Source organism: Alligator mississippiensis, chromosome 12 (assembly GCF_030867095.1).
Source record: "Alligator mississippiensis isolate rAllMis1 chromosome 12, rAllMis1, whole genome shotgun sequence".
NCBI classification, from domain to species: domain Eukaryota; kingdom Metazoa; phylum Chordata; order Crocodylia; family Alligatoridae; genus Alligator; species Alligator mississippiensis.
Window position 1 is genome coordinate 2,846,691 of NC_081835.1, and position 17,204 is coordinate 2,863,894.

The 17,204-nt window shown below is 43.9% G+C and overlaps 1 protein-coding gene across 5 annotated transcripts in view; it reads right to left on the reverse strand.

Annotated features, from left to right (window-relative positions):
* CADPS (calcium dependent secretion activator) overlaps positions 1-17,204 on the reverse strand; it is a 245,143-nt gene that overhangs the window by 79,433 nt on the left and 148,506 nt on the right. For all 5 annotated transcript variants that reach the window (XM_059715930.1, XM_059715931.1, XM_059715928.1 and 2 more), the window contains exons 12-13: positions 15,045-15,181; positions 10,189-10,376 (exon numbers count right to left, since the gene is read on the reverse strand). In XM_059715930.1, the coding sequence (XP_059571913.1) occupies positions 10,189-10,376; positions 15,045-15,181 (325 nt within the window). The remainder of the gene's footprint in view (positions 1-10,188; positions 10,377-15,044; positions 15,182-17,204) is intronic.

Consider the following 17,204-nt stretch of genomic DNA (forward strand, 5'->3'; position numbering starts at 1 on the left):
CCCCCCCCACAAACCACACTGGTATTAAACTCACAGATAATAAGCATATAAAACTGCAGCACTCATTCATTTCCTTCTCATGAAAGGAGGGAGCAGTTAGTCTAGCATACAGAAACATGTCTAAATATCAGTTTGCATTTAAGAGCAAAATCTCTTTTTCAGTAATGTAACACATTACAATATTAAGCGATCAATGCATTTAATCGGCTCCTGGATGAATAATTGCCAGGTGCTCTTCTTTCATCAGTGCACAGGACTGTATTATGAACGAGGCAGCCAGGCACAGCTACCGTGGGGTATTTTGCACCTTCCTCCGAGCACAGTGTGCAAACAAACATTTCCTGCCCTGCTTTTCTTGTGGAGCAGGTAGGGGACGTGGACGGTGCCCGTGCCGATCGCTTCCTCTCCTTGTTTCGAAGCCCTCGTTACTGCGCTGATTTAAACAAACTGGATTTACACCTACATGAAGGCAGATACCAGCTGCCCCCGCCCCCTGCTGCCTCCTCCTCCCCCCGTTAAAATATCCTCCCCGTTATAATCCACGGCGAGCGTAGAGGGCTTGTCTAATCCATCCGCCAAAGAAATCAGGAGCCTAGACAATCAACATCACTGCTCTCTATTATTGACAAGAAAAGTGTAGGGATTGGTGTATGACTGTGTACCCTACACCAGCACAGTCTCTTTTCAGGCAAGGGAAGAAGTCTTAAAACTGAACAAATGTGCTTACTAAAAGGCCTCCTCCAGTGTTCAGCTTAAGCTGTGTAAATCCTTAGTACTAGACCGGTTCGTTTATACAAAGGACTTGGCAAGGGATTACAAAGCTTCTAATGAACCTCCTGTCAGGGGTTAATTGGTTAGCTTTATTTTCCTTTTAAAGAATCAAAAGGCCCTAAACCAAAAAAAAAAAAAAAAACCCCCAAAAAAACAACCCCTCTAAAAATGAAAAAAACATGCAATCTGTACAGTCATCTCTCATTGACCTTACACATAGAAAGCTCTTAATATGACAAATATTAGCTCTGATGTTACAATACAGGTAGAAACGTATTTCTTAAAAACACAAGCAGAGATCCTAACCAAATCTCAGTGAACTTTCATTGCCTTCCTCTAAGTGCTAACCAGAAATTAATACCACGAGTTATAACCCAAAATAGAGAGGCCCAAATTTTACAATGGATGCATTTAAATTTAAATCAGCCTTTCCATTAGAAACTCCTATTTGCCTATTTATTTCCCAATGTCAGCTGCAAACAAAAATGGATTTAAGTTGAATTTAGGAAATATCATCTCAGCTGGGGAACAGATTTTTTTTTTTAATAATTTGGGAAATATAAATTTGGTCTCATTAGTACATAATTAGGTCTAGTTATTCTGAAGAAGCAGGCAAGCCATGAGAAACTAATTAGAGCTGGGATTTAAAAAATAGCAGCTGAAGATGCTCCGTGCATTTTGACTTCCCCATGGTTAGCATTCAGGCTGCATGCGCGCCTGCCCTCAGGTATGCACGGGAGCCCTTCTCGGCACCTGGGGGAATCCAGTTTGCTTGCAAGGGGAGCAGCATGTTTTTCAAGATGCTCCTTGTTGAACGCTGCATAGCAAAAGGGCAGGTTTCAAGCCCTTCTTTGACTTTTGGCCACTCCAATGTTCTCAACAGCTCATGGGAAATTGTTAAGGTTAATGGTAGCAACAGCAGAAAATGAGGCTGAAAGCACTTGCCACCATTTTCTAGTGGGCTGGAAAAGTTGAGGAAGTTTAGTGACCGCAGGTTGGGTCAATAAACCCTCGAGTGACAGAGATTTACTTAAAGGTCATGCAAGGTGTCAGGTGAGCCTAAATGCAGGCTTGTTTTCCAAGCAATGGCACATAGGGCAAGAGCCATCTCAACTAGGTAGGACTCTTTTAAAATGTTCAACAAAACTCAAGCCCACTATAGTTGGTGGGCTTGGCACATATGCCAAGAGCCATCTCAACTAGGCAGGACTCTTCCTTTCTTAAAATGTTCAACAAAATTCAAGCCCATTATAGTCGGTGGGTTTGGCACGTATGGCAAGAACCAGCTCAACTAGGTAGGACCCTTTCTTTTTTAAAATGTCCAAAAAAAATCTTTTGGTTCAAATTTAGTTTTATTCGTCAATTATAATAATTTATTTAAACAATATGGCTGTCCGCCTGCAGAGGGCATGGCTTTCAGCACTCCAGCCCATTTTCTACTGACTTCAGAGGGAGCAGATTTGGGCCCACGGCATTTGCCAAGGTCAATCCAAAACTCGTGCATGCAAAGGAAGGCTTTCCACTGACTACAGCGGGCTTGAACGTGGATGCATCGGGCCATTTAGCACCGATTCCAGGCTCTTGCAATGCCCTGGCACAGCAGCATCCTGCAAGTTCGAGGTAGCAGGCTGCATTTTCTGTGCTTGGGCAGTTTTCATTTGAAAGCACGGCCCAATTGAAAACTCCAGATGGGTCTGCGGGCAGCCCTGTGCTTTTCTAGATCAGAGTTAATATCCTCAAGCTTATCCAGATTAAGATATAATGCCCTAACCGACTGCATTGAGATACAAACCTACCCACTTAGCTGCAAGCAGAGAAAGCCTTTTTAAAAATAGCATCCACCACACTTTGTTTGCACCAAAATATTAGGCCTTGCATTTTTCTCATGCCTTTTTGGAAGCCAGGGTGCCAACCACGGGCATTTTAACCCAAGTGCAAGGTTTCCTTCTGCACAGTGCCTTGCGCCACAGAACGGCACGCTATAAACAACCGCTCGCTCCTGTATATCATGCTGCTGCAAACTTGAGACAATCTACAGGTCAACTGTAGCCATTTTTGGAGCGGCACGGATGTCTGGAAGGGCCTGCCAACTGCGAGCCATCACAACTGCAAGGACTTCCTTTCTCAAACAGCTGTGGACTATATTACATCTGACATGATGAGCATCTCTTGAATCTACCTTTCAAATTTTCGGCAAAGCATTTTCTCACTGTCCTTCACAAAGTTGACATTTTCGGCAGCATGATAGGAAAGATGTCATGTCGGCTGCTTTTCAAGTTGTTGTCACAGTGGTTAGCACCAGTTCTGTCATCTTTACTCTCCTCACAATCTCCCATCTTGAGCCATGTCACAAATAATAATACTTCCGATGTTTTTGTCAAATTTCAAATACTATCACCCAGCTGCACATCTTCAGATTTACTAGTTATGTTAATTTTTGTTGCTCATCTCCCCAGAAGCTGAAGCATTAGGAACTCATTAATTAGTGACAAATGCAGGGATATAGATAGAACTATATAAACAGCACCAAAAGCCTTGCACTTAATTTATTAACTTGATTTTTTTTTTAAACCTAATTAAACACAAATCATTAAAGTCAAATGCATCTTAAAAACTGAATCATTTGGAGGAAGCATATTTATTTTTCTTTCTGCAAAGGGCAAGAAAGGTTATATAAGCTAGCCTTGCTATAATTTCATACTCATTTGTGTCCTAGACAATTCCAATACACAGCTGATGGTTCTTAAAGACATCCTCAAGAGAAGGTCAAGCCTCATAAATTAATTTATTTTTCCAGCTGGTACTAGTTATTTTTATTCAACAAAGGTTTCCTGTCAACTTTAAATTTGATATTTATTTTACATATAGAATCACAGCTTTCTGCAGCTAGTAAAATTTCTGCAGTTATGTCAGGCTACCACGCAACGATAGAAAATGAACATGCACACACAGAGGGCATGTATATTATAGCGGCCTGGACAATGATAAGGCATTGGAGAAGACAAATTGTGAAAGAGGTATTGCACCTGTATTTGATTTAAATAAAAACCTATATGTAGACATTTAGAGATCCGTGTAGTCAGGCACACAGTGCCTACGTCTCTCTCTTTGGATTAATGTCAACATACAACAACACGAATGCCTCAGATTTGAATGATAACAGATCTTTTTTTACCAATACTCTATTCATCCTGTCTCTCCAAGTATGGCATACATAGGGAAATGGATATTAATATGTACATTAAAACAAGCCCCAAATGGCACCTTTTTAGAAAAGACTCTTTCTGCCATAGGCTTACAGTACAGCCTATGCATTTGTCTGTTTTCACTATAAATATTTAACACGAAAACTTTTAGATATTTTTCATCTGCCGATGTCCAGTTTTATATGTCAGACCTTGAGCTTTAAAGTTTCGAAACTATTTTATAAAAAAGCAAAAAGCAAATGGCGAAATTAAACATTTTTTCCCCTCTTAAAAAGTAAATTTTGCTTCTGCTTTTAGTTTAGACTGTTTGTGAAAAATCACGGGGTTAATTATAAATTATAATTAGGACCTGTGATCCTAAGGCCAATGCCTCGTTCCATAAGCCATACCTCCCCCACCATGCCCTTTTCTAATTATACCCTGTATGCCTCCAGGGCTGGTTTTGCTGCTAAAACAAATATATCAAAATGATTTTTTAACAAAGACTAATACATGAAGCAATAGCATGCATTTGTATGCAATTATACATATACAGTATAGCTCCTTTGGGTTAATCTCTTTGACATTAGCCTGTTTGAAACACTGAAGTTGCTTAGAAAAGAAAAGACGTTGTCTTTTACACCTTTTGGGTTGAACGAGTCTATGCTGCATCGCTGGGGAAATACTTCTCTACACACAGAGAATAAACCTCTGCATGTGCTACACCCACCGACATGCACAGCAGACCTGATAAAAGAAACCATGTCAAAAATCAATGCCAAAAGACTGATTTTAACTAACAAAAGACAACCCAACGATAAAGCAGTCACTCTCTCCAGCTCCCTGCCTTTTACAGCCAGGCACAGCTCTCGGGATACAGTTAATATCACTGACGATGGTAAGGCATTAACCCCAAAAAGGGAGGTCTGCAAGCAACCCCGCTAGCTTTGCTGGGACTCGCACCCGGCTTCCTTGAAAGGACTGGCCAGATTTGCCTGAGTCTTGTGAAGCTACGTGACGTACTACACGCTGTTTAAAAAGCCTATTTTCCTTTTGGATTTTCTTCTCTCCATCTTTTCTGAGTGGGATTTTAAAAATAGCCCCGGTGCCCGCCCTTCATTCATGACACTAGGCAGCATTAAGAAAGAGAACCGCTTTGCTACTATAACTTTTGCTTGATTTTCACTTCTAATTTCACCTCGTGCTGCGGTGCTTTGTGAGCCGATTCAAGGCTCATTGCTTTACAAGTGCAATAGGCATCCTTGATGCACCATGGCCGGAACGAATGGATGCCGAATGCTGACACCCTAAACCCATTGTAACGAAGCATGTCAGTAGTTAATGCAAAGCACTTTAGCTGAGGCTCACAGACACCGCTCATCATCTCAGCCAATATAACAGCTTGTATTGTGAAGAAGTCAAGAGCGTGTCCGCAGCAGCGTCAGTGCATACCTATCGTGCATCTGGTTAGTATTTGGAGCTGTGATATAACGAGGACTACTGGACTACGCGTAGCATGGCTTTGTTAACCCATGACTTTCTGTTAAAATGTATCAACATGATATTATGGAAATATTAATCAAAGAATAAATTTAGACTCCAGGAGAGCATCTTGAGATATTAGGAACATGTAGAACCGGCCAAAAGTTTATGAAATTTCTATTGCATTTTAATTTGTGGGTTTTTTTTCCAATTACAAAAACATTTTTTTCCCCATTTTAATCTAGCCCTTGCAAACTATTGTCATTGAGCAAGACCAGTCAAATAGTTCATTAAAATATAATTAAGAAATCTCTAAAACTATTACAGATATATTTAATGATGCATGGTCCACAGATTTTTTTCAAGCAGTCATATTTCTCCTGATCTTACAACTGCAAATGAAATAATTGCAAGGGGTGCCAACTTTGGTTTCTTTCTGAAAGTAAATGTAACGTTTCTGAAAATAAACTGAACCTAGAGCAGGCAGTGCACCGACTCCCCAGCATGCAGAAACTGGACAATATTTGTGATACTGTTGGCTGGGCAGACTCTTGGTGGCTCAACCGGAGAGCCCCAACTCAGTCCAGGTCACTGAACAACTATCAGGTACCAATGACCAACTTCCATTCACTGCTGGGGGAGAATCTATTCAACATGGGGTCCAAGTGATGATGAAGTCAATGCCCAACTAGCCAGACAAGCCAGCCAGTTCTTAATATTTAAAAATTCAAAATTTCCATTCTGTTTTCAATCGACTAGGACAAAAATATACCCAAACCCAGAAAAGCAGCACCATTTCAGCCAGCTGTTACCATTAAAAAAAAAGATGTTATTGCTATTGCACAGTTCAAGTAGAAACAGCCATACTTACAGCCAAGACAACCCCTTAAAAATAAAAAAACCCTATTCTGTCTAGCATCTAGGACACTCACTTCAGACACAGGAGACCTGCGCTCCATTCCCTGCTCCACTGTGCACTTCCACCAGTTTGTTAACTTTCTATTAGTCGGACTGGTTGCGTTTCCGGTAGAAGGATGGGCTCATGGCACAGTTACTCTGTGCCTCTGCTCCCCATCTGTTGAAGAGGGATCAGTGCACTGTGACACCCAGGGAGGTTACAAGAAAAATATTTCAGGACTGGAAGGGAGCCCCTGGATCCTAGAGTCCAGCCTGCAGTTATCAGAGGCAACTGTGTTATATAATCTTTAAAAAAATGGATGAAACTCCATTTTACACCTATTGCGGTGATTTTTATTCTTTTTGGAACACAGTTATATTAAAGGACTGCTGCAGTTATACTAAAGGATTAATATTGTCAAATGCCACAGAAACAGGGACCATGCAAATATCTAAAATCAACAGATATCACTACAGATATGCATGACATGACACGGTACATATACATCTCTCTCCAACCACTCTCTTCGGTTGGAGAGATTTGTACCAGTTTTGGAGAATTCCTGCCTTTAAACTGGCTAAATTTTTCCATCTGGCAGAATTTACGTGCGCTCACTGAAACCTGGCTCCAAAGTACTATGATCATGTCACTAGAAGGTCACAATTTCCTTCATTTCAGTGAACTTCAACTAGCAGTGGTAATAGGTAATTACTCTAGACTTTAGCAGCTTTGGGCACACACATTCTTGGTTTCTCCAACTGTGACATGCATGAATGCCAGACAGGCAGATGCGGGCAGAATGTAAAACCTAGAATAATAAAAAATGACACTTAATTTTATTTTTCCCCTTTTGTATTTTAAAAGCACGGGTAAAAATATGACCAGAACTCAGTGGAATCTGCTATGGGGATGGAAAGGATTTACCTTCCTTCCTCTGGAGTGTTACAGAGGTGTTGGTCTAAGGACAGAGGCAGACAAGGCTCTTTGGGTAAATCTGATATCTTTTATTAGTTAGTATATTTGAGTTGGTCTAATAAAAGATATCAGATTTATCCAAAGAACCTCATCTTCCTCTGGAGTGGGCATTTGAAGCTTTCACAAGTATAACGACCATGGCAGCAGATAAAAGAAAAAGAAAAAAAAAGCTCTCAGCTTGCAAACAAATATCCCAAATATCATCAAAATTGTTTTTTTCCCCCCGTTGCACATGATAGGGCAATGAGGTCAGAGCAAAGCTAGAGGTGTATTCTGCACAGCCGCCGTTTTGTCCCCGTCCTGCGCTGACACTGATCGGCTACCGCGGCTGTATTCATGAAGCAGGACCTTGGACAGCAGCTAGTTAGTCGCTTCTCCATGACGGCCTGTCATGCTGTCAGTCCTCTCCTTCGGGCTGTCCTGAACATCTGAATCACATTCTCTCTGCACTTTCTCACTGACTGCAAGCTACTGTTGTCTCACTGTCTGACCTTACACAAACACAATACAAACAGACAACCCACCTCAGCTCCATCACTGTCTATTGCTAATATAGGGGATTGATAGCCACATGGAATTATCTCTCCGCTCGACCTTCATTACCGGTGTGGCATATTCCAACTGACAGCCAACCTCAGTCCAGAGGAAGCTAAACTAACAGCGGAGGGGTTTGGTGGTTTTTTTGCAGGGGGGTTTGCCCTCCAAGTGAAGTGAGTAACTTCCAGGCTTTAAATAAAGTCACATTCATACGCCCCTCTCAATAACACGCTTTCGTTAAATAGCAAGGTGTGCATTTTCCCCGGGGAGAACAGACAACTGTGAGCAAACAGGACCTGCAACCTTCAGCCTTTTGATTTCTAATTAGACATCTGCTAATGATTTGGTTATAGCAAAAAGGAAGGAGAGAGACAGCAAAACCCAACCTTCCCTTCGTGATGCAGGAATAGTCTTTAAAAAATTGCTGCATTCACAGAAATGCCTGTTTTGTGTTATTACTGGCCTTGCAAGTAGCACCTAGAGGACACATCTAAAACAGGGGTCCTGCTGCCTTGGGAGTGGGGCAGACAACGAGTTTACAGACTGCTGCTTTTCTGCCTGCTGGTTTTAATCCAGGGCAGCCTTCTCCCAGAGCCAATAAGACAGGGTAGTTACCCATAGTCACGTAGTTTAACCTGCCGCACCATTGGCATAGGTGCGCTGCTCTGTTACACCAGGGTCAGCAGAGTTCCTGGCTGCTCTATGGTCTGAATTAGAAATCCATTGAGTTCAGTGGGCTTTGAATCAGGCTCCAAATACAGCTCCTCTTCTATGCACAGAGCCACGATGCATTCTGTGCATAGAAGAAGTAGGGCTAAGGAGCAGGGAACAGCCGATAATAACCTCGTCATGACAAGCACTCTTGTTTTGGCAGCATCTTCCCCGATTCACTTCTGTTGAGGTCATTTCTAGAGAGCCTATTTGTAACACTCCCATTTGGAAAGAAACTGCAATGGCATAGCTGCCCAAAGTGCTGGGAGCCTTTTTACGACTGGATCATTACATGGGGTTTTGCACAGCTCTGCAACTACGCGAGTACTGGAAATGCAAAGTGCCCCATGTGCTCTGGGACGGACAGGTGCCTACACACCACACAATACAGTCCTGTGCACTGCTCGTGCTCTCTCACTTACCTTTTTGGCTCTGGATTCGGCTGGGACTTGGAATCTTTCCTTTTTTTGGACTCCTTTTTGGAATCCCTTTTTGTCTCCAGTTCAGTGGTAGAGGGGTTAGATTTGCCCCCCTCGCTGTCTGCACTTGGCTGTGACCCACCAAGCAACTCAGTCAGAGGTTGGCTTTGGGGAATGATTTCAAGGGAAGGGTGAAGGGAAGGGGGTGAAGTCAGCAGCAAAAGTAAAAGAAACAGAAGAAAGCAAGAACAAAGAAATGAAAATGACCCAACTAAAAACACAAAGCAGAAACTTGCAAAAGAAAGTCAGAACTCAAACAAAATTAAGGAAACAGAATCTCTGCCTCCATGACAAGATGTAGAAAACCAACTGTGAATTGAATGGCAGTCTCGCAATATGAAATCCAGACAATGCATGTCATAATTCAGGGGGATGTTTACCCGAGAGTTTACAAAAAACACAATTATTTTATGGCACTCTCTTCCTCAGCGACACATACAGAATAGGGCATGATAGCTTCGGCTAAATGATGTACATTGAAAAAAAAAAAAAAACTGGAGTAAGAAGCTGCAACAGCTCCTGTAGCTGTTAATAAAATACACAGAGGAAAGGAAGCTTAGTCGAGCTACACTTTCTGATCACAGAAGCTTTGCTGTATTTGAGTGGAACTGGCAAGGTACGAACCTAAACCTGCTCTGTAACAGCGAGATGTGGCTTGATCTTTTGAACGATGCCTATATGATTGAAGAACCAAAGTCCCACTGGCTTCTAATGAGACTCCAGCTCCTAATTGCCTACATGACTTTCGTGAATGGGATTGACATGCTTCTGATCATTTTACCTGTGGCATTTCACTGGACCCTCTCATTTATTAACAGCTACCAACATAGCAGATGATCTATTTCCATGCGCATTGTGTATAACAGCGACAGGCGCTTCACCCACCTCTACGGTATCCAGAATTGCATGTAACAGGTTTGTGGGTTACAACTTAAAATACCGTCATTCTGGATCTGAATGCACATTTTTATTGCTTACACTTAAACAAGGAGAGAAACAAACAAACACACCGATCATGCCACCACCAGCGCTGCTGCCAAACATCCGGCATGGCAACAAATCGGGGACTGTTGTGCATTATCGAAGGAAACCTAGTTTACAAAGCCATCCCTTGCTGGCACTTAGCTGCGAAATAGGAATAATTCCTTACCTGTTGCCATGAACATGGGATGCACAAAAGGCAAAGCTGTAGTGAAGCAAGGTGGGATCAATCATAGCTCCGTTCTCTGCGCGTTCGAGTAAATCTCGGAGGTAGCAGAGATGTCTGTGACAGCCTCTGACTCCATTACGTGCACAATACTCATCTAGCACAAATACCTGGCCAGGACTGAACCAGCCCTGTTTAGAAATAAAGAGACTTGATTTTAAATAAAGGTTGTTAAACACAAGAGTTATTTGCTTTGGAGACGAAATGCTCAGCTGCTCTACCCCATGCTACAAACCGAACGGCAGGTAAAAGGCAAGGAGATTGGGGCCTGCATTTTTCAGTTCAAATGATACACACCGTGTGGCATAAAACACCCAATATACACCTGCTATAACTCCAATGAAAAGCACCAACTGTAAAAGAAAAGGTTATTCCAAATGCTGAAGAATGGAGATTAGGGTCAATGTTCAGTTTCTATCATCAAAAAGTTCTTTTACTTTTCAGGAAAGACAAAGATTTGTATATCCTACCAGCACAAAGAGGCAATGTCCTTGCTTTGGGGAGGATATTGTACATTCAGCCATGACCAAGATGATGTTCCTCTCCCGGTCAAAACAGGGAGCGACTTTATCTCAACATTTAGCAAGTGTACAAATGCACTTAAGACGCCTGAATAAGGGTCCACGGTCCAGGCAATGGAAATGTCACATATTCCTCATTTCTGTGAGCAGCTACTCAGATTGGATCCCACCTATTAAAGTCTCTGAGGTCAAAATTGATAAACCTGGATGCAGAAGTGGCTTTGTTACTTCTTGCTTTTAACATCCAGCTCAACTTTGAGCCATTTTGGCACTTCTGCCCTAGTGCCCATGAGATCGGGCTTCAGGTGTGAAGTCACCACGCTCCTGGTGCCCACAGCCACCCCGGCTGAGGTAGCACGAAGCGATGGTGACTCTTTGGGGACAATGCATGTAGAAGATACCCCACCCATTTGCAAAAGCCCCTAGGCTCGGATATGACTGTTCGCACAGAATGCTTTTCAAAACGCTGCAAAACCATCAATATTTACATGGAAATGTGGGTGCTACACGACTGATAAGATGCAGCTCTGGAATGCATCCGGCTGCAAAATCTTTCATCATTTAATTGAAAAGTTCCTGCAGCGGGCGGGAGAGTAGTTGAGGCGTGCACTGCCCCTATAGGCAACTTCGTTGCCACCCCATCTGCTACCCCAAATGCTACATCTCAGAAACAACACTGCTGTGAAAGATTAAGATATATTTTCTACCACTCAGATGACACCAAATCTTTTCTAGATGCCAAAATAGCTGCTTTGAAAAGAGTTGAAGAAATATCAATTAAGAGCTCAAAGGCATCGAAAGGGATTTGCTCATCCTTATTGGGCCAACTCCAAAACAGATTGAGAAAAGAATTGAAATAATGAGGGGGAAAATTACAGATATAGGAAATAGATACAGTTCTGGGATCACCAGAAAGTGCACGCTACAAAATTAAGCTACCGAGCTATGGGGAAGGGGCACCATGGTAGAAGTCCATTTTTTGGCAGGGTTTTTTATCCTCCTTGTTTTCGCTGGTTTTTGCAAGTCCTTATTCCAGGCTGAGAATATGTTTCCTTCTGTTAGTCTGCGTTTCTTTTTGTTACATGCTATGATCATTTATTCTCCTCTCCTTTTTTCCCCCCAAGCTCAGGGCTTTGTAGAGCAGGGAACAGGAGCACAAGAACACCCCAATAAAATCATTAACTACCGGGGTGCACACGTTTCAGGCTGTACTGAAGCGTACCTGAGCCTCCATGCAGACTGAAATCCCGACCCCACTGAAGACAATGGGGAGACTCCCGTTCGGTCCGGAGGGGCCTGCATATCACTCAGCGGGGTTGGGCCGAATGACGACTTTGGGACTGAGGCCACAGAGTTATTTGCACGGCTTTCCAGGCTGTGGAAGCTCATGCACGTCCTCACATCTGCAGCCACAGAAGCTGCTCTTTTTCTCCAAGGCATTGCTTCACGCTCAGCTCAGAAAGGGTAGGACAGACGTCTTTAAGGGACACGTGCCTGGCAGAAGACGCAGCACGGCATATTTTACGAGGGCATTTCCGTAGCTGATTGAACACGAGCCTGAGAAAAGCTTAGCAGAAACAGCTCCAAAACCGGAGCTCACTTCTCCGAATTGAGGCAAGTGTATGGAAATCTCTCGTTTGACTGGGGTAAGCTGGAAGTGCACGATAGCTCGTCCTCTGACTACATGGCATGCTGCAATCTGGGGAGCCAGGCACTGGGGGAGAGCAGGGGGCTCAGGTATCAGGATGCTGGCCTCAAGAAGAGTACAGAAGTTTAATGTGAGCACACCTTTGGGGTCAAGATTCAGGCAGCGTCCTGGCCCCAAAAGGAAAGTCACCTCTCCTACCCCGAAGTCCAATAGCGGCTGCAAACCCAGGAGGAGACCAAGGCCCTACCACCAGGCCTCCGGTGAAGGGTTGGCAGACACACGCAACAAATGGTGCAGACAATACTTCTCTGCCCTTTCCCCAGAACGCTTTCTGCTGCCAGCAAGCATCATTTCTGCCTTATCTGAGATGAGTCACAGCCAGTTTGTTTTCATACAGATGCCTGTCTCAGTCAGACAGTGGGAAAGTAATGAGACTGAATCATCCGGGCTCCATGGCAGGGAGACCGAGCCGAGCATCCCTCTCCATCCATCAGGCCGGGGCACCACAGCCACCACAGTCTCTTCTGCAGGCTCCTCCTAAACATGTGCACCCCCTCAAGAAGAGGCACAGGAGAAAAGACCTCTATGGGAAGAGAGCAAGGGGCTGGAAAACATCTGGAAAGGGCTCTGCCACCAAACATCTGGAAAGGACCCCACCACCAAACTGCATCTATAAGGCTGCACAGGCCAGTTAACAAATCCTCCCAGCCAGTGGTATGAAAATCCTTTGACAGGCCTAACAGGAACATCTGGACCCTCTTCCCAAGGAGGAAAACAAGCGTCGAGGTCTGCATCATTTCAGTTTTGCACCTAGTGCAAACCATGCTAAGAGGGAGGAAGGAAACCTGCTGAAGCCCAATGCAGCTGGAGATAGCCCAGCACCATCTTCTGGCCAGCCTTCCTCGGAGGCGGACAACAGGGAAGAGAGGCTGATCGCTGGTGAGAGCATCCTCCAAAGGACCAAGGGGGTCGGATAGATGTCCCCACCTAAACTGCCAATACGACTCACTCAAGCCCCCTGTGTGGTATGTAGGGAAGTTTTCTCCCAACTCTGCCCAGCTCCGGAGCAGGTCACCACGCCACCCTTCCCTCCTTGGCATGGCTCTCCTGGTGTTTCCCCCCAAGATGAACAGACAGATTGTCCCCCAAACTCAGTTGGCTTGTTCTCTTTAGGGAACGACCTGTAGCAACTAAGGTCCACGAGGACAGAGAGGAGTCTGGGCTGTCCTGTGTTACTTCCTGACCCCTTAATCAACTTAACCATAATCAGCAGCTACGGTGGTGCGAATGGCAGCTGCTCTTGTTCTCCCAGGACTTTCTCTCTGTACCTTGGACTGACTCTCTGGGAAGTTGGGAGGGTCCTTTCCTACCTGGTTTTCCATATAGCTTGTTAAACCAAGAGAGCTCCCTCCTCAAAATCCACTGCCCTTCCTCTCACCACTAGCCACTCACTTATTCCCAGGAAGGAGAAAAGCTGTTTATGGAGAAAATATAAAAAGAGCAGTGAGGTGTAGGGAGAGTTTGGTCAGGTGAAAAAGAAAAAGGGTGTTGAATCCTCCTGACAGCTGGGTGCTACTTAGAGGAGTTATTGCTTCCTCCTTTTTGGGGCATGTGCTGTTGGTAGGAGGTGATGACTTCCAGCACATCGGGCTTTGCTTGTGCATGATGAGCAGCTAGCAGAGTCCTATACCTGGGCTCCTACGCATGCTTTGAAGGTCACGGTCAAGGTCCCTGGTCATTGTTGCTGAACCAGGGCAGAGCCCCAGGGTGCAAGGGCTGCCTTGTAAGGGGAACAGGGCTCTCTAGGCTGTCACCTTCATTGCAGGCCTGATCCGAAACCCTCTGAAGTCCCTAAAAGACATCCATTGACTTCAGCCGGCTCGATCGGGACTATCCAACAAGTCAAAGCTTGTACGGTGCTTCCCAGTCTTGACCAAAATCTCCCCAAATCCACTGACAGCCTCTTATACTTTCATTTTATTTGATGCCTAAGGACACCTATCCAGAACCAGGTTTCTACTGTATTAAGCACTGTGCAGCCGAATCACAAAGAAGTCCTAACTGGATGCCTTGATATTATTTTTGTTATAAGATAACGGCTTGGGTCCTGCAACTCCTGCATGGGAAAGTCATCGCGACTCAGTCAACAGGACTGAGTCTGGATTATGCTGAACATCTGCTAACTTCACCTTGCCCCAGAAGTCAGCTCTGTGGGACCCCGGCTTACAAGCCTAGACCATCCCTAGGCCACATCCCTTCTTGGCGTGACACCGCTGTGGTAGGTGGGGGAACCGGGCAGGTTCGTTGCCCCTGGTCTTTCAGCCCCACAAGTCTGCAAGGCAGCGCTGGAAAATGCAAAATGTTATTGCTGCTGTTTGCAACATTTCCCCCATACATATGTGTGTCTTTGCAGGGAGCGAGCACTGTAAAAAAGGCAAATACAAAGGACAAACACGGCATTGTTACTGCACCAATACAACAGTAAGGTCACCGTACATAGCGTCTTACAAACAGAGCCCTTCAGGCCAAATTTACATCTGGTGTAAACAGGGGTCACTCCTTTGTCAGCAAGGGAGTGGCTCGCATGAGCTCTGACTTTAATATCACTATAGACCAAAGAATATACTTGCCAGACAAGAATAGGAATCATTAAGTCTGTGGTCCAAAGTGAGGCGCTGAACCATCTCAAAGAGTGAAGCGTGGTCAAAGTTACAGGGGTTGGAAGAGATAAATTCATCCATGCCATGCTTTTGAGCTCTATCTGCATCTGTTCATTTATACATATAGAGAAAGACACCATTTAGAGAAATATAGCACATTTCATTTGACATGTAAAACAGAACCCGCCCCCCCCACCAACCAATATACAATATGAAGCATGAAAGCTAAATAATATCTTCTAATGCCATTAAACTTCTATTTCCCATGGCTATGAAACATAATATATTCTTTACCTCCCATTGTCAACTTGCATCACTTAATCACTATCTTATTGCATTTAGGCAAAAGATTTTAGAATTAACATCTCGTCAACTGCTCATTATAGTGCATTTATTCTGTACTTAAAAACAGAACACAAAACCAATAACTTATTCTGCATCTTACAAGTACACTAGAAGCTATAAGATTTTTGGCTTCCAAAAGTAAATTAGCTCCTATTTAGTTATTTGTAATTAATTATAATAGATTCTGCCATTCTAATGCAATTATGTCAGTAGCATTTTTCTCTAAATTGACTAAGTTCCCTAGGTATAAAACCATTTCTATTGTTTTTGGACCAAAATGCCAATATTTGTCTCCCCATCTCCGATTTTTTTGGTTTGTTTTTTGGTTTGTTTTTTTTAAACAAGAGCTTTTAAATGCTACCTCAAAGAAATAAAAAAAAAAAAAAAAAAGATGCTCATTTAAGCATTGCTGATAAGTTAAATTGAGATGTAGTTTGTTGTCACTGAGAAAGTAACCTGATAGCGTGCGGATTCTGTTAGTCATCTTGACAGACAGACAGAATTTACTCCGCTATGATTATGATCTGCCGTGGGGTTTTTTTTTTTTTTTTTGGTGAATTAATAGCCTCAATGTATTCACACTTCCCTGCTTTGGGTGACGTTTGCAGGCACAGACTCCTAGGGGCTAACTAATTAATCTCAACATGTATAACTAAAAATATACCAAATTCACCAATGGAAACAAAACAGACAATTTCATCGGGGTGTGGCCGCGCGGGGACCCCCCGGGCGCCGGCTTTGTCCGATGGACAACGATGGAATTAAAAGACACTTTTCACTCTTTTTTTTTTTTTTTTTTGCATTTACTCAGTTTCCTACTATGCGGGCTCTTGCCAAATCCTGAACAAACAGACCAGGATTTAAATCCTCGCTCTGTTTACAACCTCCTAGGGGAACTGTATAGCCTTGAAACAATTAGGGAGACTCAAAGGGGACAAAACCACAACGCATTCAAATGTAGTGTTCCTCGGGAATCAAGTCGCAGCTCTATTTGTTTTTACAGCCGAGCGGCCCGTTCCTGGAGGGACGGAAAGCGCTACACTTAAACAAACAAACAAGCAAACACCCAACCGAAAACGGGCAAGGCAGCTTATACGCTACGCTGTGCGATTTAAGTTTCCTTAACGATTTCGTCTTAAACTCCTGAAAGACAGCGTGTTTTTACCAGCTGCCTGGATGCGGATAGTCTCCCTTCTTCTAGGAGGTCGTTTCTGGCTTTTTCAGTAACTTGTAGGATTACTTTTATGCACTCCTCCTTACCTATCCGAATGACAACACAGACACATAGGACACATGCAACATTTCAATTAACTGCAAGTAATACTTAATTCAGCAGGCCTGGTCATGCTTGTTTTTAATCAGCGGTCTGCTGATTAGACCCTGAGGTTCAGGATATGTCCTGCAGTTTGGGAGGGGGGGGGCATTTTTCTGCCTTTCTGGTGTTTAACCTGCTGATCCCCGTTTGCTCGGTCTCTGCCTATGACTTTGCACCCAACTGGTTTTTCCCCTCGGTATTACTCCGTACATCCAGCCCGGAGAGTGAAAAAGCAGCTCCATCTACAGTCAAGGCTGCCAACGGATTAGCCGGCGTGCGTGTTGGCTGAGAGGTGCAGCGCCGGCTTCCCAACATGGAGAATGAGGATATCACCTCCGTGACACGTTTTGTCCCCGCCAGCCCCAGGCGCAGGATCTAACGTCCATCCCAACCTCGGGTCCCTCATTGCAGCACACGACCACCACGCCGCCAGGCTGGTTTCTGTCTCCTTTGACAGATTATGCCCCATC